Here is a 20,232-nt window from a genome sequence, read left to right as displayed (position 1 = left end):
TGAACAAAGAATGGGGAAACAAGCAGCTATGACTAAACCTCATGTTTGGAAAAGCAAGCCTTTTGACATATGAAAGAAGTTTCATGGATGATAAAGTAGTTGAATAGTTGTGAATCAGTACTCTAACTCCAGGCACACGTATGCAGATACACTTGATAAGGCTGCTTGTATTCAAGGACTTTGGTAATCACACTACTGCTAATTAATCCTTCCACAGCAAAGCAAATAATCAGAACAACTTGTGAATTACTCTGCTTTACATTTCCACGAATCCATACAGGATTGCACAACTATTTTGCTCAGCTGCAAATCGCACACTGGCTGCTTTTAAAATAAGAAAAAATGAGGCAATGATACTGCTTTGTACTTAGTGAAGAACACTTAAACAAGAAAAACAGGCCTCTTATAATTGAATCTGACATGCTGTTGGAGCAAATGTTTTAGCCTTTCTTGGTAATAAGGACGAATCCATAAGCCAAAAATTACTGTTAGACTGAAGCCTGTGTGTACAGTTAAACAAAAACATAATGGAAAACTGTGAAAGTAGACAGTCGATATTTTGGTCTCAACAAAAACCCACAAGGTCTCTTTAGATGAGGGATTTTTGCCCTTTCAGTTAGGAAAGCCTCTTTCCCCCATCCCAAGAGACAGTGATAAGCTATTGACAGAGCACAGAAATGGCTCCACTAGAAAGCTCTATGAGAAGATTTGTACGTGTGCACTCAGATTACCACCACTCCGGTTCAAAGCAGTGCTTCCTCCTACACAGACATGCCCTTAAGACACTACAGGCTACACTGAAGCCATTTCATGCATTACCACCATGTGCAGACAAGAGAAACTCAAGGGCTGACAGGCCATTCTCCTTGCCCTTTAATCTCCACAGTAAACCACTGACAAGTCTTCCTAACTGTCTGCTAAAGATCAAATAACTACAAAGTCTTTTATACAGTAAGGCTCTAGGAAAAACAAAACAAACCAAAAAAATCCCACCCAAACCCCCTGTACCACTATTGTAGAGCGTGTATTCACACACTATGACACAGAGCCCCATGTAGGATGAACAATGGCAACACAAAGATACTATTCAGCATTGCAACATAGTGCTTACAAACAGTAGCAGCAATTGTTTCAGCACTAAAGGCTCACAGTCAGCTTTATAGTAATATAAGATTGTGCTGTAACCAAACAGTGGTCTTATCCCTGCAGGAGCAGGAAAGGGAGGGAAGGTTGAGCATTAGGGCAGGAACAAGCCTTTCAATGCAAGGTCATGGAACTACACACCAACTGTAAGTGAAAAGGGCTGGATCATGACTTGAATCCCAGATCTTCTATCCACCCAGCATCAGGACTCTAGTCCTACCTTTCAGCTATCATTCCATAGGAGCACTTAACTACTGCTCGGATTTTGAGAATTTCATAGAGAGAATGAAAAAAGTTTAAAAAGCCTTTGAGAGTTTAACAAAACGTGACCACCTAGTTCTCAGTCTTTGCATTCTCACCTCTGTGAATGCAAACTAGTACACAGCATTTTGCCATCCAGCAAGGCTTGGAGATAATCAATACTTTCAGATCATTTTCTACAGAAACCTTAAAATGTGCACTTCTAGTTGTACATCTCCCCTCATACTTAAAATGTGACAGTTATCATATTGCAACAAAGTGAAAGTTACATCTCATTTTCCTTCACTGGGAACTGAATTTCTACCAGGCAATTCACTCCTGGCTTCACAAAAGATGCATCATCACCAGTGATTTCTGGAACAGAAGAATTAATGTCATCCTGGCCTTTCTGCACTACACAAATTAACTACTTCACTCAAAATGAAGTGAACAGACAGTGAAAATTTGAAGCTGATAGTACAGCTGTCTGACAGCATAAACATCCTTATCAATGCTAAATAAGGCAAGAAACAACTCTGCTTGATATCCCAATCTACCCATCACATATCCTTCTGAAAGGGGACATAATAGCTCTTTTTTCATAAGGCTTTTGCCCAACAGAAAATGTGGTGTGTGGCGTGCCAGATTCATAATCAGAAAGCAGATTCAGGATGTATTTTGTCTCACAGCTGACTAAGGAAAGGAAACATACACAAAAAAGGCGCTCAAAAAGAGATCATGAAGGATGTACTCAGGAATTCACACCCTCAAGTCCCACAGGTTACACTCACCCTGTGTGCTGGTCACATCCAGAAGCCGACCTTGAGGAATAATCACTTGGGTCACTCCTGGCTGAGCAGAAGGAATGACATGCAGCACCTGTCCATTTTCTGACTGGCTGGCAACAATCATCTGTAAGGCAATCACATAAAAGCAGGAATGGCACTTGTTTGTATGGCAATCATGCAACATGACTGGATTTGATTATCACCAGTACAGGAAACATTTTGGTTGGAATTAGGGCCTATAAATTAACTTCGTTTCACATGATAAGAAAACTGCCTATTTACTGTCAATTTCTTAAAATTACTTTCCCTTTTTAAAATAACCCTTTAACTGAATTAAGGAAAGGAAAAAACCCACCACCTTACATGATTCTACAATGAATTACACATTTATTTGAAATTTACACTACTATTAATAAAGCTATGAAAAACCTGAAAGCCATTCATAGTTGGATTCACTGTAACCCCTTTCACAGACTAGCAAAATTAATCATAATATGTAAAAATTTTGACCTTTACTTCTGAGAAACTGACCTCTCTGGGCAGTATTTCATGCAAAAGCAGATAGAAGAAAAGCTCCAGGACTTGCAAAAATACAAATTAAATTACCTAGAATTTTGAAAAACGTAACTCCTTATGATGTTAACTATAAAGGACTTGTTCCCAACAATGTTACAAAACCTAGAGTAACATAAAACATCATCTTGTTTCTGATTAATTACACTTTAAATGGGTGAAGTGTCTTTAGTGACAGCACAATACATGCCAACCAAGGCCTCTAGGTAAGAGTTACCTTTTTACAAAACAGCTGTTACGAATTACAAAGCAATGTTTTAAGCAAATTAATTGTGGGGTGAGGGTGAATGTGAAATATAATGGGTTAGCTTATTGCTAATGTTCCGATCCCTCAAGAAAAAACAAAGAGAAAGACTTATCCAGGGAATATAGAGAATGCAGCAGCAGTAGAAGTATAAGATCTCATACACAACAGCATCCAGGTTTGATAATGGCAAAAGACGTTAAGTTGTTGTTTATTATTAGTAATGGCTGAAGAGCATGAAGGATTTGCCTACCTGAGGGGGGGAAACTGAAGCATGAACTGAACCACTGAAAAGTTTCACCTTGTTGCTAAAGTCTGAATCAGCTGTTGCTACAACAAATGAGCACCATGTAAGAGAGTTCTTCAAAGGGCTCCCTCGTCTGTGAACACACCACCAGCCCTGTTTTCAGACACACTCACCATGGGTGCACTGGGCCCTCCTGGGGGCTGCAGCTCACAGAGAGGCTGCCTGGTTTGGTCTGCCAGCTGGAACTCCTCTGCAGAGGGAGCCCGTGGCTGGAGTGACCGCGCCGGCACAGCCGAGGATGCAGAACTGCCTAAGAGGTGGACTGTGATGGGCAGGGCAGCAGGAGAGTCACTCTGGCCAAACAATGGATCCCTGGAATCCATGCACATTAAATGCCTTCACAGAGGAGAAACGGTAAAATGTACTTTGAGTAGCAACTTCTATTAGGAAACAAAAAAAAAAAAGAAAGGGAAAAGAACATTTAAAAGCAGTGTGCTGTGTTGTATACTTGGAGGGAGTTTTTGTCCTTCTGATCAAGAGGCTAACACTAGCAGTTCTACTTCTGATTTCCATTTCCAAGCTGAAAAAGTATTCATATTCCTGCTTCCCAGAACAAGCCCTCTCTACTAAGGGCAGAGTAAACCCTTTCTGCTCGAAATCTGCTCCCCAAAACCACTTATCACTTTAAAATACCTCAAGTCTACGCAGAAACTGAGAGAACTTGCACCAAAAATGAAACTGTAAAACATTCACCAACTTGATTTCACTCGAAAAGAAATCCTAGATACTATTCTACTTGGCCTTTAGATACATGCATTTAGCTACGAAGACAAAAATCTCTATACATTTTTGTAATTCTTTACCACAGAAGAAGCACAATCAATACAACCTCCAGTTCAAGTCCAAGAATTGTACAGCACAAGGCCAAGAATCCGATTTTCAAATTCTCAAAAAAATAAAGATTATTCTTATCAAGTTTGCAGAATGAAATAATAAGTCCCATTTTTTTTTTAAATTTAAGTGCATGGGCTCAGATATCTGTCTTGTTGAAACTCTAACAACATAAAAATTAAGCATATAAAAATAATGGAAAACAGGCAGCCCTTATGTACAACAACATGTCATGCTGTCATTTGGCCAATGCAAGAAGGGCTGCAATTTGTTATATCTCTTGCAGTAATTGCACAAAGAACTCTGACGTTCCCATTACAAATATTTACACACTACAAATCAAAGAATGGAGAAAAATGTTTCTAAATTTTATATAAAAGTCAGATTTGCGCCAAATAATCCTGTCAAAAAATCTGCAGGTATAAATCTCCTGTGCTGAAACTGTAAAATACACCAGAAAAGTAGCAACAAATACATGACACTACTTGTATTAAAGACATTGTGCAGAGACCATAAGCACACTACTAAATCGCTACCTGAATGATATTTTATGTTAACAGAATATTCTGCAGAAGAACATTCACGCACAGAAATCTCCTTGAATAGGAATATCTGGCAATATTTGATAATACATAGCTAAATAAAAGATTCCCCTTCTCCAATACCTACACAGATGTCCTGTGTCCCTGGACTCTTATTTGACACATCTGGTCACTAAGCAACTTGACTGGATTTTCGAGTGTTCTGAACCTCTCCTATTCTAAGACATGTCATCAAGTATTCTTTTTTTGAAGGATTTTGTTAACACAACAGAACATATCTTTCTTCAGCACTTTAACAGGATCTATTAATACAATTACTGACGGTTGCCATTACGTGAAACATCTGGATACTCATCAGTTCAAAACTGAATGGCACAAGAATCAAAGGGAAGGAACTTCTGTACTTTTTTAAAAGACACAATGTATTACCATAAAGCATAAAACCCCCAGTGCATTGATGAAATAGAACACTTTAAGTTCATCAGAGAGGATGTAATGGAAGCATCTACAAGGACAAAGCATTCGTACCTCACCTGGAAAACCGGATCATTTGTCTCGGACTCTCCTGCACCATCGCAGTTGCCTACGAACAAATCGTTAGGTCCTTCCATAGCAATGTCATGGTCAGCTCCGTTTTCTTTCATTACAGCGTGACCTGAAAAAGCCCAGAAGTTTAGTTCAACCTTCTGCCAAGACATTGCTGCAGGTGTTTTCTTTGCCATTGCAATCTAACAGCAAAGCCCTCAAGAAATCCTTGCCCCTTTATTACTCACTGCAGAAAAACTTCAGTGTGTTGCTCCAGGAGTACAGTTTAGCCTTTTATATGAGACAATTTGCTTGACTTGTCATTGCACACACAGACACAAAACACATATACACCCTCCCATCATTTTCATCTAAATATTTCCATAAGCACTGAACTAACAACCATACACATCCAGAGAACACTCGATATTTAAACACATGCCAGCACTGCACACAAATACATTATTCACCTACTTCCATAATCAAAAGACAGAATTTGCATGATACAACTCCATCATGCATAACATTTTGAAGTAAATTGCATTTGTTTTAAAGGGTTATAAAACAACATATAAATGAAATAAAAGTACTATTATTAGTCTACAGCAGTATGCTTTGGGCAGGAAAACACCTAAATTGAAGCAAAATTTGGCATTAATCCAGTGATGAAAGACAAAAAGACAGAGCTACCAGCACTTCAGAGATGTACCTCCTATCCCAAAGAAAGCTTTAAGGAACTCAGTTGCCCACTACAAACCTTCAAGCAAACAGAGAATATTGGACAGCGAATGGCCACATCCACAGAATGATGCTTTCAGGTACACAATACACCCTTTAAAGCAGTGACCAATCCCAAATACTCACAAGCAATGAGACAAGATGACAACTAACTTGGCCCCTACGTTAGAAGTGTACTAATATATTAGACTACACACATAATACGCCCAAATGAATAGAAGAAAACTTAATTCCTGCAGTTTGGGATGAAGGAGAGGGAAAGGTGTCCAAGATTCTTCCCTTCAGTACTTACTTTAAAGACAGGCTGTGTTATATTAGCACATGATTCCTACCAGCTTCTTCTTCACCACACCACGCAAGTAAATTCCCCAAGATCGACCTTCTTGGCTGTGGTATTTCAACCATTTACAGCTTTAGTAAGGAGAATGTAAAAGGCAAGAGAGTAACTTGAAAGGAACCGTATAACTCTGAAAGCACAAATTTATGCTGCTTTGCAAAGGCATAAAGGACACAGGCAAAGTAAATCTTCATCTCCTTGGCTTTTGAAGCTGAATACAAACAACATCCTGCTGATACAAACAACATTGAGAAGTTAAGCTGCTCATATGCTCAATATATTAATACTTTAATCTAAAGCAGATTTATTTTTCCATTGAATTTTCAAGTGATGACACTCCAAATCAAGTTCCAAGTGAAGTTACTTCATGCTTACCAAATATTTTGGAGCTTTGGATCTGGGAAAAATTATGAGGTGTTTCAGTTACAATGCCTGAAGCATGTCAGCAGCAAATGAAAAAAAAAACCCAGAAGACTAGATTTCATCATCATTCAACCATTTCCTCTCGGTGTGAAGATGTAAAGAAGACATGGCAGCTTTGCTAAAGCAGCACATTTAGTTCTTTGAGATAAACTAATGGCATATACTTTGAGCATGCTGGAACCTGGCAACAGAACACAAGGACAGCTGTATTGGGACATACCAATGATCCAAGCAGCCCAATATCCTCTATCTATTATGGTTAATAACAAAGCTCAGGAGAAAAAATACAGCACTAGGGTAAATATATAATGATATTTATCCAGTTTCTTTTTATAAGCAGTCAAGTTTTATACAGTCAAACAGGCTCTCTGAAAAAGTTCCCTCTAAGGGCATCCACCACTCTCCAACCATGGCACAAATTCACGGGGGCATGAATTACATATCAGGGAGGAAATTAGGGCATAGTTGATACTCTTAAGTAAAGGAGTTACAATTAGCTTTATATTAACTTGTACCAGGTTTGAGATCTAGCTTATCTCTGTCATGGAAGAGCAGGTAGATGCTGTTAAGAAGAATTGGGGGCTTCCACTTAAAAGCTTTCTCAAGAGATTTTTGTGTAGATAACACCAGTAACTGGAAGATGCACCCTTATCACTTATGCTGACCACGTCAGATCTTTTAAGTATAGTTAAGAAATATAGGAGATATCAGAGTCTCACAAAACAAGAACCAACACCTGCCCACTTCAACAAGCGGAGTCCCCACAACCCGAGTCACCACCGGGTAAAGCCCAGCTGTTCACCAGAGGCCACGAACGACTGTCAAAAAGGTGGGAAAAAATGTACGCGTAACCCAAGCACACCTCAGGTCCTCACACAAGCAGCCTTCTCCCAAAACACAAACTCACTTAGAGCTTCTTTTAAAGCCCACCGCGCCTTGGGTTTGTTACTTTCAGCAGGCACTTTATAGTGGGTGTGTCGCTCGACATGCACAGAAACACAACCCGAGTTACTCCAAGCAGAGACCACCACTCCAGCGCCCCTCAGCGCCACACGAGGAGCTGCCCCCGCCGCCCGCCCGGGGCCGAGAGCGCCGCTGAGGGGCGGCCACGGGAGCCCTTCCAGCGCCTGCCAGCGACCCCCGGAACGCGCCCCCCGCGCCCCAGCCCTGAGGAGCGCAGTGGGCGCCTCCCCCCTCGGCCCGCGCCCGTCACACCGCTCCGCCGCGCGGCCCCGGGCGGGGATGGCGGGACAGCCGGGCCCGGAGCCGCCGCGCCGGGGGCAGGTGCGGGGGGCGCGTTCCCCCACCTGGGCTCGGCTCCCGCCGCAGCTCCGCCATGCGCGCCGCCGCTCCGCGCACGCGCGCCCGCCCTCGGCACGGAGCGGGGCGGGGGCGCGCGGGGGGCGCCGGGAAGGCGGCGGCGCGCGCGGCGTCTCGGGAGCGCGGCAGGCGCGCGGCCGCGTGGGGCTGGGAGGGGGCTCGTCACGACACGTGGTCGGTGTCGGCGACAGCGGCGACAGCAGCGGCGATGGCGCAGCTCACGGCGCGGTTCCGCACCGAAAACCGCAGGTGAGGGGCCGCCCCTCGCGGGCCGGGGGTGGGTTCGGGGCGCGGGTAACGCGGAGGCGGTAACGGCGCGCTGTGCCCGCAGGTTCGCCGTGGAGGATGTGCCCTTCTCGGTGCCCGCGGCCTCCGAGACCACCGACCTCAGCCAGCTCATCAACAAGCTGCTGGCGGCAGCGCACGGTGGGTACCGCGGCGGGGGCGGCCCCTCGGAGCCCCCCGGTGTCCCCCGTGTCCGGCCGGGCCGGGCCGGGCAGCGCCGGTGCCGCCGCAGAACCCCGGGCTGTCACAGTCGGGGCACCCGGGGACCCTCGGCGGGGACGGCGTCAGCCTGAGCCCGCCCTGCCCGGCTGTCTGGGCCTGGCTGCCCAGTTAGGCACTCCTGGAACTCCATCTGAAACCACGCAGGTCCCGGGGCTGGACGGCAGTCCCGGGAGAGATGCTCCAGAGGCTGGGATAGTGTGTGCCCAGCGCCACGGGCCAGGCTGCCACAGCAGATGGGAGTGGAAGCGCTGCCCAAAACCTGGCACAAGAACTGATGAAACCAAAGGTTTGGGTTTTATGAAAGCCTTTGAGAAAAGCTTAGCCACTCTGTCAGTGCCAGCTGAAATGGGCCTGACTGACTCGAAAGATTTTCTGGGGAAAGACACCTGTGCAATGCTGTTGAAAAATCCCGTGTTCTATAAGAAACTGGACCAATGGTATCTTCTTGAGTCTTCTGCAAGTTGCTTTTAACCCATGAAGTTGCAAACAACCTTGAACAGAAAGCTAGTGCACAGTGCAGTGCTTCTGCCAAAATGTGGGGCCTGTGTCAACTATGCCATTACAGAGGGAGAAGCGTGAACCAAAAGTTCGCAGGATTTTCATTTTGCTGCCACAAATACAGGGTAACAAAGATGTGGACTAGCAGTGGCAAGACCCATACAGAACAGTATGGAAGCACCACTGGGGTTTGATTACACGTAGCTACAGAAAAATTACAATAAGAGTTGAACTTAACTCTTTGAACCCCAACAGCAAATTTTCCATCCTCTGAAATAATCCACTGGGATTCATGGGCTGCCCACTTAAAACTGGGAGAAGAAACTAACTGATTTGGTTGGGGGTTTTTTTCTGTCATTTTTGGTTGGTTTGGGGGTTTTTGTTTAGTTTTGTTTTGGTCTTTTTTTAACCTCTTCCTGTCTCCTTCTCCTGTACTAGCCACAAAATGATGCTGTTCTTGATGGTATCAAATAAATAGTGACACCTGAACATGGATTTTTCCTAATTTGTTTTAGAGGATCACAAATATGTGGAATTTGATTTCCTTATCAATGGCCAGTTCTTGCGAGTGCCGCTGGTCACACACATGGAAATGGAAAATATCTCCACAGTAAGTCATACTCAATTTGTCCCCTTCTTGGGCAGCAGAACAGACGTAGCCAGTTTACTTCAATCTGCTTTAGGTATTACACTATCATCCTGACTAGGTAGATTTCCTTGCTCAGTTTTACTTCTTTTATGACTTTCCCAGGAGAATTCCATGTATTTTTAAATCCATTCTGAACTGCAAAGTGATTAGAGACTATGGGACTGAGCAGTGCAAGGAACATCATTACCCATTCTTTTGTCTGTATACAGTCCAGAGGGAAAATTCTTGTTCTATTCAGGTCATCATTAATATGTTTTTGTCTCTTACTTTGGGGGATAATGGGGAAGGTTAATATTACTTCTAGAGAAACGTTGTGAGGTTCTGTAGACACCAGTTTTGTATGGTAAATACAGAAGAGAATTCAAGAAGAGCAAAATTACTTGCTTTTGCTTCCAGCTTGCTATTAATAGTAACTTGATAAAAATATGGAAAGCAATATAATTCACACTTTTTTTCTAAAGACTTTAGTTCCACTATTGTGGCAAAGGACTTGGATACCAAGATCTTTGCTTTTGTGTCTTTGTACCACACTACAGTTAAATTTTATTGTTATTGATTAAAAAAACCGAAACCTCACTAAGTAAGTATTTTTTCTGTGAGCTCAGGAAGAAGTGGTGGAAATAGAGTATGTGGAGAAATATATGGCCCCTCAGCCAGAAGAATGCATCTTCCACGATGACTGGATCAGTTCTGTTCAAGGCACTGAAGAATGGTACCACACTAAGCCAATTCTAAGTTTTGTCTTGCTTATCCCTGTTCCTCCGTAGTGTTAAATGGGTGGAGTTTTTTCCCTTCTTTGCTCTGTTTCTGTTTTATTTTTTTTAACCTGGCAAGTCAATCAGCTACTTGCTTTTGTAAGCAGTTCACTGACAATAACTATAACACAAGTAGAAAAAAGCCAGAGTCACTGAACATGAGGTATTGCTAATATAAACAAACAAACCAAATGCTGTTTACTATCCTTTCTCTTAAAGGACAGCGATATTTCCTCATCTCTTTTGCTTAAACCCTTGACTTCCAATGTGATGCTCATTAGCAACAAATAGAATAGTGTAACTTTATGCAGACTTTATCTTTAAAAAAAGCCAAACAGCCATAATTGTCTTTTTCTACTGTGTTTTCACATTCGTTTCCCAGTCAACCAGATGATGTTCATACATTAAGCAATGGTTTGAAAATGCTTTGAGAACCTCTAGTAATATACCAGAAACAACAAATTAAATTTTAAATTATGTAAGTTATATAAGTGCTTTTCACTTACCAGAATATGCAGTACTCTCACTGCTTTTCTTTTTGGCCTGTACTCCTAGCCCCTCGCTTGTAGGCTTTAATGAAGCTTTGCTCTGTAACAAAAAGATTTTTTTATTTTTCCAAGCTATTTCTTTTTAAACCAGTTATTGTCCTAATATTTTTCCAAGTTTCTGGTTGAGGCTTTTTTTCATAAAAACACTGTTGGTCTTAAAGACAATGATGTTTCAAATTCTGTACCCTGTAGGATATTAACTGGCTGCTACGATCAGACTGCTCGAGTCTGGTCTTTGGAAGGAAAATCCATCATGACAATAGCTGGGCATACAGAAGTAGTGAAGGATGTGGCCTGGGTGAAACAAGGTCAGTATATATGTTAGGGGAGTCGTAATACTTTGAGTTACTGGGGGAGAAATGTCAGCATTCCTCAACCGTGAATATTTAATTATCTAAATGCTATAATTATTTCGGTCTCTGTCAGTGGTGTTAGAAATGAAGTCATGGTGTGGGTAAAATAGTTTTTTAACAGCAATGAATATAATTACTTTAACATGTACCTTGTCTATCCACCTTGCAGTCTTCATTAGTAAATAGTGGTAAATATATTAATTGTACTTGCAGGGTAACATGATGTAAACTGAAATACATACGGGTTTCTATCCATCCGCTATTTCTTCTCTGATTAGAATAATTATAAAGTCTTTGGAAGGCTGAGTTGGGTGTGAGCGTAACTTTTTTCTTCCTCAGACAGTTTATCGTGCCTGTTACTCAGTGCTTCTATGGACCAAACTGTCCTGCTGTGGGAGTGGAACGTGGAGAAGAACAAAGTGAAAGCCCTCCACTGCTGCAGGGGACATGCTGGGAGTGTAGACTCCATAGCTGTGGATTGTACGAAAACCAAAGTGAGTGACTCAGGGAAAGAAACCTTTGTATTTTGGGATGTTAGCAGCCCACATCCCAAAAATCGTCTTTTTGTCCCTGCATAGGTACTTGTCATAATGTTTTTCGGACTGACACACTGATAAGTTTCCAGCCTTGTTATAAAGGGGGTTATTGAGAATTTTAGGAGTGCTATATCAATGCTAAGCCATAGAATCATTTAGGTTGGAAAACAAGTTAAATGTTTGTTTTAAGGTATATTTTACTTTAAATGCATGTGAATTTTGTGTTATGGTGAGCTATTTTCAAATTTGACCTAAATTTTCACAGTGGTTTTGGTGGGGAAAAAAACTTCCAGAAAAAGTAGGTGGTAAAGAGGTTCTTTCCCTTCATGCAGGAATTCAGTAGTTACAAGCACTCGCGTCAAAGGTGGAGTTATTGCTCCCAGCTTGACTCAATATCAGACAAGTTAAAGTAAAACCTTTTGGTGCTGAAGGAAATAGATATTTAGTAGATATTTTTCCTACAAAGGAAGGAAAAAGAATAATTTTATCTATGCCAAACATTTGTTTGTTTTAGGATCCCAGCACAGTTCTTCGTGTGTTAGAACCATTGGGTAATTTTTCAAGCAGGTCTCTCTTACAAGGTCTGTCTGGATCAACTTCTAACCAAATATTTTTGTTCATACAGTTCTGCAGTGGATCCTGGGATAAGATGTTAAAGATCTGGTCTGCAGGTAAGATGTAAGCTTGTAAGACTACATTAAGTTACTGGTTGGGTTAATTACACAATTTCCATCTGCATGATATTTGTAGGCACTGTAAATATGGGGGTTTAATTACTTGCATGGAGATGGAATTCAAAAACTTCTGGCTCATGTCTGCCTGTCTTCTGTCACAGTACCTACAGATGAAGAGGATGAAATGGAAGAAGCAGCAAACAGACCACGGAAGAAGCAGAAAACTGAACAGTTGGGACTAACGAGGGTAAGATGAGCTCCAGGTTTGTCCAGGATTTTTCTTTAGAAGTGTGGCCACACAAAATTTCCCATTGTTAAAAATGGCTGTATGAAAACTTCTGATGTGTTCAATCAGACACATTTTTATTTATTGAAAGAATTGATTTTTTGATGGTATTCAATCCAGTCTGTCACCATTAAATTCTAGACTCCCCTGGCAACCTTCTCTGGCCACACAGAAGCTGTCTCCTCTGTGCTGTGGTCAGATGCTGAAGAAATTTGCAGCGCATCGTGGGACCACACCATTAAAATCTGGGATGCTGAGACTGGAGATCTCAAATCTACTTTGGTGAGATCATTATCCTCTGTCTGTAGGTTCAGCTGAAGTCCAGCTAGGAGAAAAAGAAGTTGCACAAAATAGTAGCTCCTCTCTTAGAATTACTGTTTGCTTTTCTGACAGACAGGAAACAAAGTGTTTAATTCTCTCTCCTTCTCACCACTGTGTCGACGGCTGGCATCAGGCAGCACTGACAGACATATAAGGCTATGGGATCCTCGCAGCAAAGGTGAGCTAAAAACATGGTCTCAGAGTTGTTTTTCAAAATCAGAACTTTTTCCTGTTGGGAGACATCTCAAAACTGTTTTCTGGTCCCTCTGCTTGAAACCAGCCACTTAGGGGCTTTTAATAAATACAAAGATTACATGTATTTTCTGTAATCTGGTGTAAGACTTCTTTTGTTTCCTTACATAGTAATTTAGAAATCTAACTGAGCTTAGGTTTTGCTTGGTTTTTTTCTTAAACTTACTAATGTTCAACTGTGCAGTTGCAGGACTGAACCTTTTTATTTTTTTTGTAAGGCTCATACTTAGGTTGGTCAGACCACCATTAAAGTGAAATAGTAGTAACTTAGACATTGTACTCTATATCATAAACAGATAGGATTGTGGATATGATGACTGAGCCTACCAGACTTATTTTCATGGGCACATTTCATAGAATAGAATCATAGAACAGTTTGAGTTGGAAGAGACCTTAAAGATCATCTTGTTCCAAAAGCCCTGCCATGGACAGGGACACCTTCCACTAGACCAGGTTGCTCAGAGCTCCATCCAACCTGGCCTTGACAACTTCAAGGGACCTGTTCCAGTGCCTCACCACCCTCACAGTAAAGAATTTCTTCCTAATATCTGTTCTAAAACTACTGTCAACTCAAAGCCATTCTCCTTTGTGTTGTCACTACACGCTCTTGTAAACAGTCTTTATCTTTCTTGTAGGCTCCCTTCAGGTACTGGGAGGCCACAGTTAGTAAACAATGTTTACTTCTTTAGCTTCTATAAATCTACAGCATCTTATATTTTTGTTAATAAAAGCATTTTTTTGTTTGCCTCGTAGAAAAAACATTGCAGAGAGAGTTTAGTTATGAGAAAATACATCTTGAGTTTTGTTTGGGGTTTTTTTGGTTGGTTGTTGTTAGAGGCTTTTTTCTTCCCCAGAATTTTGTGTGACTTAAATTTTTGTTCTCTTTCTTTAAAGTTCACTTTGATTTTCTAAAGTTACAGTTAGTGGTGGGAGAAACAGTTAACTTGAACACAAGGAAGTTGCTGACTGCTTTTCTCACTGAATGTTGTATGCAGTTGGCATCTGCTGATGTCTGGGGTTTTTTCCTCCTTTTCTGTTCAGATGGCTCCTTGGTTCTGCTGTCTCTGACTTCTCACACAGGCTGGGTGACATGTGTGAAGTGGTCACCTACCCATGAGCATCAGCTGATCTCTGGTTCTCTGGACAACATTGTGAAGCTTTGGGACACGAGGAGGTAACATAAACCTGCATTTTGTTGTTGTTCAATAACAAAAGCAGTCAGAGACATTGATTAGCATCTCCTGTGGCATCTGTGAGAATCCTCTAGGTTTTATGAGTCAGGCATATAATAAAAGAGAGAAAAATACTTTTAGACTGCTAGGGGGCCTGTGGCTTAATATCTGAGGGGGCTGCATGGTGCTCCAGTGGGACTTACCTGGCAGTAACAGCAGCATTTGGTGACATGCAAAAAGCAGCAACCGTAACATTGCCACTGAGATTAGGAACAGCAGGTGGTCTGCTGACCACTATTCTATTTCAAGGAACAAAATAATTCTCTTTCTAAGGAAAGAGCCTAACAGTGTGAAGTTTCACTTGATATGCTTTTCAGATCCTTCGTTACAGGTTTCCAAGCAGTGAAGTGCTTTGCATTCAGAAGGCAGAAATGGCTTTCCTGGAAAATGCACACAGTTGAGCAGCATCCACACATGGAAGAAAGAAACTAAATAATAAACTGTTCCTAAACACTGGTTAAATTTCAGTATCCAGGTAGTTTGCAACTAGATGAAGGATGTTGCTGCTTTGCTCTCTGGGGATGTAGGAGAGGATAATACTAATGTGATCAGCTCTGGGGAAAGCAGTGGAAACATCAGAGATGGTAGATATCTGTACTTTCTTAAAGTATTTATAATTGCTTGATCACATCTGTTTGATAGCTTTGTGATATTATTTCTTCCAGGGACCAATTCTATTTTCTATGATTGCTCATGTAATCTCAAACATGTGACTGTAAATACCTGTTTTTTTACTAGTTGCAAAGCTCCTCTGTATGACTTGGCTGCTCATGAAGACAAAGTTTTGTGTGTGGACTGGACAGAAGCAGGGGTAAGAATCTGAAGAGCAAGTTACTGAATTTATATGAGTGGTGGTTAGTATGAGGGCTAAAAGCAGCCATGGACTGTTATGCTTAAAGATAGAAGAGAACAGGAAGTTTGAGTTGTGCTGTGGTTGATAACCGGGTGTTACTGTCACACACACTGCAGCACGTCCCCACACTCCTGTGCAAAGGAGTAGGGTGGGAGCTGGAGCTCTGTAGCATTAACTCAGTGTTACACTGATATTCCAAACAAGGAGAGTCATGAGAACAGCACTGCACCTCATGGAGAAATAACACGTTCCAGGGCACCATTTTCTGCCAGTGAGACTAAAGTGGCAGCGTGAAGTGGAAGCTTGTGCATGCCAGTACATGTAGAAGGGGGAAACTATATAATCCTCTATAGGAAACTTCCCTGCTACTGTAGTGGTACACGTTTTTAAAATGACCAAAAAAAAAACCATTTTGTTGACATCCCAAGATTCTCATCGTGGCTCCTGTTGTCAGTAAAAGTCAGGAAAAACTTTTAGCAAAGTTCCTACGAAAACTTTACTTGTAATTTTAAGAGGAGGGTAAGAAACAAAGTTGGTTCTGCATATTGATTCTGGGTTTTAGTCATGCATTAACAGTTCATTATTCATTACTTCTTTTTATGTCTTCAAAGGAAAGAAAAATTGAGTTCTCGACTTATGTACTTGTTTTGCTTAGTTCTGATATTAATCACAGCTTTCTTCTCTCATCAGTTGTTATTGAGTGGAGGTGCAGACAACAAACTGTATTGCTACAAATACCCAGCTACAGCCACTGATGTTGGGGCATGAAGGTCAACAGCCAGAAGAGTTTTTTTAAAAAAAAAAAAGGAATTTTGCAGCAGTTGCTCTCTGTTAACGTCCCTACACAATCAACATCTGAAGAATTGACGAGTTTGTTGCTCAGAGAGCTGTTCCTGGTTTTATATTGGTAACCTATACCCATATTTGTCACAGAAAAATAGCAAAAAACAAATAGGATTCATGTGAAGCAAAGCAAAGGGAACTTCCTCCCTTTTTGATAGCTTTGAATTACCATCTTTTAAATGACTATTTGTATAGCCCTTTTAATAAGAAGTAAATTGTTGCCGATACTTACAGAAAAACTACTCACCGACTAAATTATTTTTTGAGTTTACCTGTTTTCCCCTGAAAAAAAAAAATAAAAGATCTTATCAACAGTTCATTGGTTTAGTGCATCATTTCAGAAGAAAATCAGATTTCAGCTTTCCTCTCAACAGGGCTGTTGGCAGTTCTTACAAATAAGTCCTTAATTGATAAACGCAGGGGTTTTTTTTAGGATGAAGATTTGGTATGTTTGCAGTGCAAGGGGCCTGATAAAAAGGAACTTGACAGATTTACTGGCAGATGAAATATTCCAATTTGTTGGAGCTCATATATATGGGCTGTAGATGTCTCTGTAAATGTGCCTGCCTTGTGCCACAGTACATGTTGTGTTGCAGTACAGCTAATGCAGTATCTTGCTTCTAGAAAGCAACAGATGTATTGAAACAAGTGGAGAATCACACAGAGAAGGCAGAAGAATAAGTGATTTGTTCCTAGAGAGTGGATACAAGAAGCTGCAATAGCTTTTAGGTTGATAGAGAGTAAGTACTATCCAAACATGCTCAGTTTCTCTGCTGGTAGTTTTGCTTTTGGTTCAGCATTAAAATGAAAAAGCTATTCCGGCAGCTTGTTAGATGCCATGTGTGTGATGTTAAACCAGCACATAGTTCAGCAGTGTGGAAACCAAACTTGAATAGCCTCACTAATGTCTTGCCTTTCAATAAATATAAGACCTGTACAGAACAGCTAAGTCAAATGTTTTAATTGCAAGATAATTTTCTTTGAAGAGTGACAGCTCTGACCTTCAGGTTTATAAGATAGACAAGTTCTGAGTAAGGAGTTTTAAGAAATACCAGAACAGCAAAACTGTAGTGAAAATGGCAAGGGTGCAGGGGAAGATCTCTGATCCCTTTGGTCTGCAAGTGAAGTACTGCAATTAACAGAATATTAACAAATGCTGCTTACAAGGAATCAGTGTCTTGTCCTTATTATCCATGTGCATGTTCTTAGTACGTGTTTGTCCATTCTAAAGCAATATATGCCATTCATACATTAATATAGCAGCTAATTTTTTTCTTCTTTAAACTTGATTCGTTTAAAACATTGCCTTCTATTTGCCCCACAGACTGGAACTTGCAAATAAGGTCTGAAGAGCTATTTTGTTTTGTATACTTACCAAAAATACAAAGCATCTTTTAAGCAAGAACATGCAGCACTCCCTTGTCCTCACTATTAGAGATGTGTATAATTTCACACTACACTTGTGGATATGCCAGCCTATTGTAGCAATCATTGGTCTACTGTTCATAAGAGTTTAAAAATATCTCTAATAATTTTTTAGTATTTAAACCAAAAAAGAGTAATATCCTCCCTCAGTAATCCTTAATACAGTACACCTGACTTTTGGAGGTCTTAACCAAGTAAAGTTTGCAGATGTTTTTAGTGGAAAGCAAGGCAGTGAAGACACTTAGGAAACTAGTTTGTTTCATTTCTCTTCAAGACTCCCAGTGACAATTCCATGTAAAGTCTTGAGCTATTTTGTGTATTATTACACTCTTTTCAGTTTTTCTTTCAGATAAATTACACCTGAGCATGACTTCTGGAATTGCTGTAGTATTTTGCAGTCAGAGAGCTGTGGAGCACCTCCAGCCAATTAAGTAGCTGATAAAAATAAATGGGTTCCTCTTATATGCATATGTCTAAAGACTCATAAATGTCATAAGGTGACCTTAATATGGTTTCTTGCCTTCCCCAAAAGATTCACAAAATACTTTTTAAAAAGGTCATGTCACTTGAAGTGTTGGCTTAGCTTAGAAAGAATAATATTAGTTTAGACTTTAGAAACCCCAGCTGGCATTAGTTGTTTCACTTGCAAACATTAAATCCATTAGATTTACTACACTTATCACGTGTAATAGATACACAGAACGTACCTTGAAAGGTAGGTTTTGATGGACCACAGTTAGAAGCAGGAGCATTTTTACACCTTCCTCTTGTTTGGAAAAGTACTGTGGCAGACAAAGAAACAATAACTTAAACCATATTAACATGAAGTGATACCAGCATAAGTACAACATAATTTTTGAATGCATCTGTATTAACTCTGTCCATAAATCATCCTAAACCCTGAAAAAATACTTTTTAGACTTAATACTTTTTGACTCGCAGTCCTTTGGATAATCTGTGATCTTAATTAAAATGTTTTATAAGACTCTTCCCTTCCACACAGTTCTTTCATTTAAAATAATGATGTGAAATTACAATGGCCAGCCTGAGTTGATTTTAAAACTGCAAAAGAATTGAGTCAAAAAACAAACTTCGCAATCCAGAATCAAGGCACTGATGGTGATTCTACTCACAAAAATATTTTTTTTCCTCCCCTAAAAACCATTTCTGCATATTCATAATGCCCTGGTAGGATAATATGAAACAGTAAAGAACTTCTATGTACTCTTAATTTCCTTGAACATACTACAAGTGAGGGGAATAAAGACAATGGTCAATTACTGCAACTGACCTATTTTTTTTAATTGATGGGAAGTAGGGGGTAGGCTCGTTTTTGAGAGGCTGTGCAATACACATTGTTCTGTTGCTATTTTTTTCATTCTGCACTGACCTGGCATAAACTGTTCACTTTACTAGCACACGTAAGCTGCCTCTGCAGTTTTCAAACCCCACCATGCATTGACACGCACATTAAAAGCATTAAGACAAAGGTTCACCCACTTGGTCCTTGGTTTAATGTCACACTTGTGTTTTCTGTTCATGTGTTTTCTTTTTCCCAGCTGGTTCTTTCAGCTTTCTTCTTGATTTGAGACTTTGATCTTTGCTTCTGGACGGTTGCCACCCCTTTCCTACAGTCCTGGCAGAGCACTGTATTTTCTCTCTTGTTGGCATTTGGTTTATTTTTTAATCTCAGTCTTCTCTCAACTAAGAGATTGAATTAAAAACAAGGGGAGAGGAAAGGAAACCAAATGTTCCAGTGACCTAAACCAGTGTGTGTGGATAATGCCATCCACTGTGGCACCACCCACAAGATCAGCACCATGATCATGAGAATCCCTACCAGGGAAGGGCACATCAGTTCACCCACAGTACAGATCTTCAGCTGGGCAGCTCTGCCTGTTCCTTTTGACACACAGCCCATAACCTGGTGGTGAGGGTTTTCATTCAGGAAAAAAAAAAAACTTACTGAAGTTTAAATTAATTTTGTATAAGCTGATAAATTTCCAGTATAAACTTAACATACTCCTCTAGATTTATCACACATACCTTAGGAAATAGATCTAACCACATATGCTTAAAGCAACTTTTACAATTTAAACAAAAACATTTCAGAGAGATTGGAAGGAAAAACATGTAGAGAAAGTTTGATGAGGACTCCTGAGTTATGAGGTTTTCTCCTGCATATTCTGACATTTCTGCAGCAGAAAGCACTAGATAGGCACATGCACAGATTCCCCAAAGGAAAAATACATGCTTTTGTTACACTCTCAAGTTGTTTTAAGTCTCATTAATAATCAACTTGTTACTTAAATGTGTAATGGTGGCAGGTTGTGCCCTCTGCACCTCTATATGACAGCTAAATGGCTGAGGAACATGGTTTTTGAGAGAGTAAGGCTGAAGATCGTGCTCTGACAGGCAGAACTACAACCTACCCTTGATTTCTCACCCAACATCTAAGCAGACAGAATGGCTGTTTCTCTGGTTTAGCA

At 40.7% G+C, this 20,232-nt stretch overlaps 2 protein-coding genes across 8 annotated transcripts in view; one reads left to right on the top strand and one right to left on the bottom strand.

Annotated features, from left to right (window-relative positions):
- Nucleotides 1-18,598, bottom strand: part of CARF (calcium responsive transcription factor) — a 37,122-nt gene extending 18,524 nt beyond the window's left edge. For 2 of the 7 annotated variants that reach the window (XM_032694071.1, XM_032694077.1), the window contains exons 1-4: nt 7,999-8,044; nt 5,202-5,323; nt 3,409-3,675; nt 2,175-2,295 (exon numbers count right to left, since the gene is read on the bottom strand). In XM_032694071.1, coding sequence (XP_032549962.1) covers nt 2,175-2,295; nt 3,409-3,624 — 337 coding nt within the window. In that variant the 5' untranslated portion in view covers nt 3,625-3,675; nt 5,202-5,323; nt 7,999-8,044. Of the gene's footprint in view, nt 1-2,174; nt 2,296-3,408; nt 3,676-5,196; nt 5,324-6,223; nt 6,454-7,998; nt 8,045-10,926; nt 11,065-18,450 lie in introns of those variants that run through there. The other 5 variants (XM_032694072.1, XM_032694075.1, XM_032694073.1 and 2 more) reach the window with 5 other exon arrangements.
- On the top strand, nt 8,088-17,488 carry WDR12 (WD repeat domain 12). Its single transcript, XM_032694078.1, has 13 exons — nt 8,088-8,260; nt 8,343-8,437; nt 9,532-9,626; nt 10,271-10,377; nt 11,161-11,276; nt 11,661-11,815; nt 12,483-12,528; nt 12,693-12,778; nt 12,959-13,099; nt 13,211-13,316; nt 14,432-14,564; nt 15,361-15,433; nt 16,166-17,488. Exons 1-13 carry the CDS (start codon nt 8,220-8,222, stop codon nt 16,241-16,243), a joined length of 1,272 nt encoding a protein of 423 aa, XP_032549969.1. The 5' UTR covers nt 8,088-8,219; the 3' UTR covers nt 16,244-17,488.
- Nucleotides 18,599-20,232: the final 1,634 nt, after the last annotated feature.

This window comes from Chiroxiphia lanceolata, chromosome 7 (genome assembly GCF_009829145.1).
Source record: "Chiroxiphia lanceolata isolate bChiLan1 chromosome 7, bChiLan1.pri, whole genome shotgun sequence".
Taxonomy (NCBI): Eukaryota; Metazoa; Chordata; class Aves; order Passeriformes; family Pipridae; genus Chiroxiphia; species Chiroxiphia lanceolata.
Note: the sequence above shows the minus strand (reverse complement) of the source record. Positions and strands in the feature narration are given on the sequence as shown.

Bases quoted from the DNA above. Each gene is read 5' to 3' on its own strand.
- WDR12 (XM_032694078.1), top strand. From the start codon at position 8,220: ATGGCGCAGCTCACGGCGCGGTTCCGCACCGAAAACCGCAG. The intron at 9,627-10,270 runs GTAAGTCATACT...CTGTGAGCTCAG, and splicing joins AAATGGAAAATATCTCCACA to GAAGAAGTGGTGGAAATAGA. The intron at 10,378-11,160 runs GTACCACACTAA...TGTACCCTGTAG, and splicing joins GTTCAAGGCACTGAAGAATG to GATATTAACTGGCTGCTACG.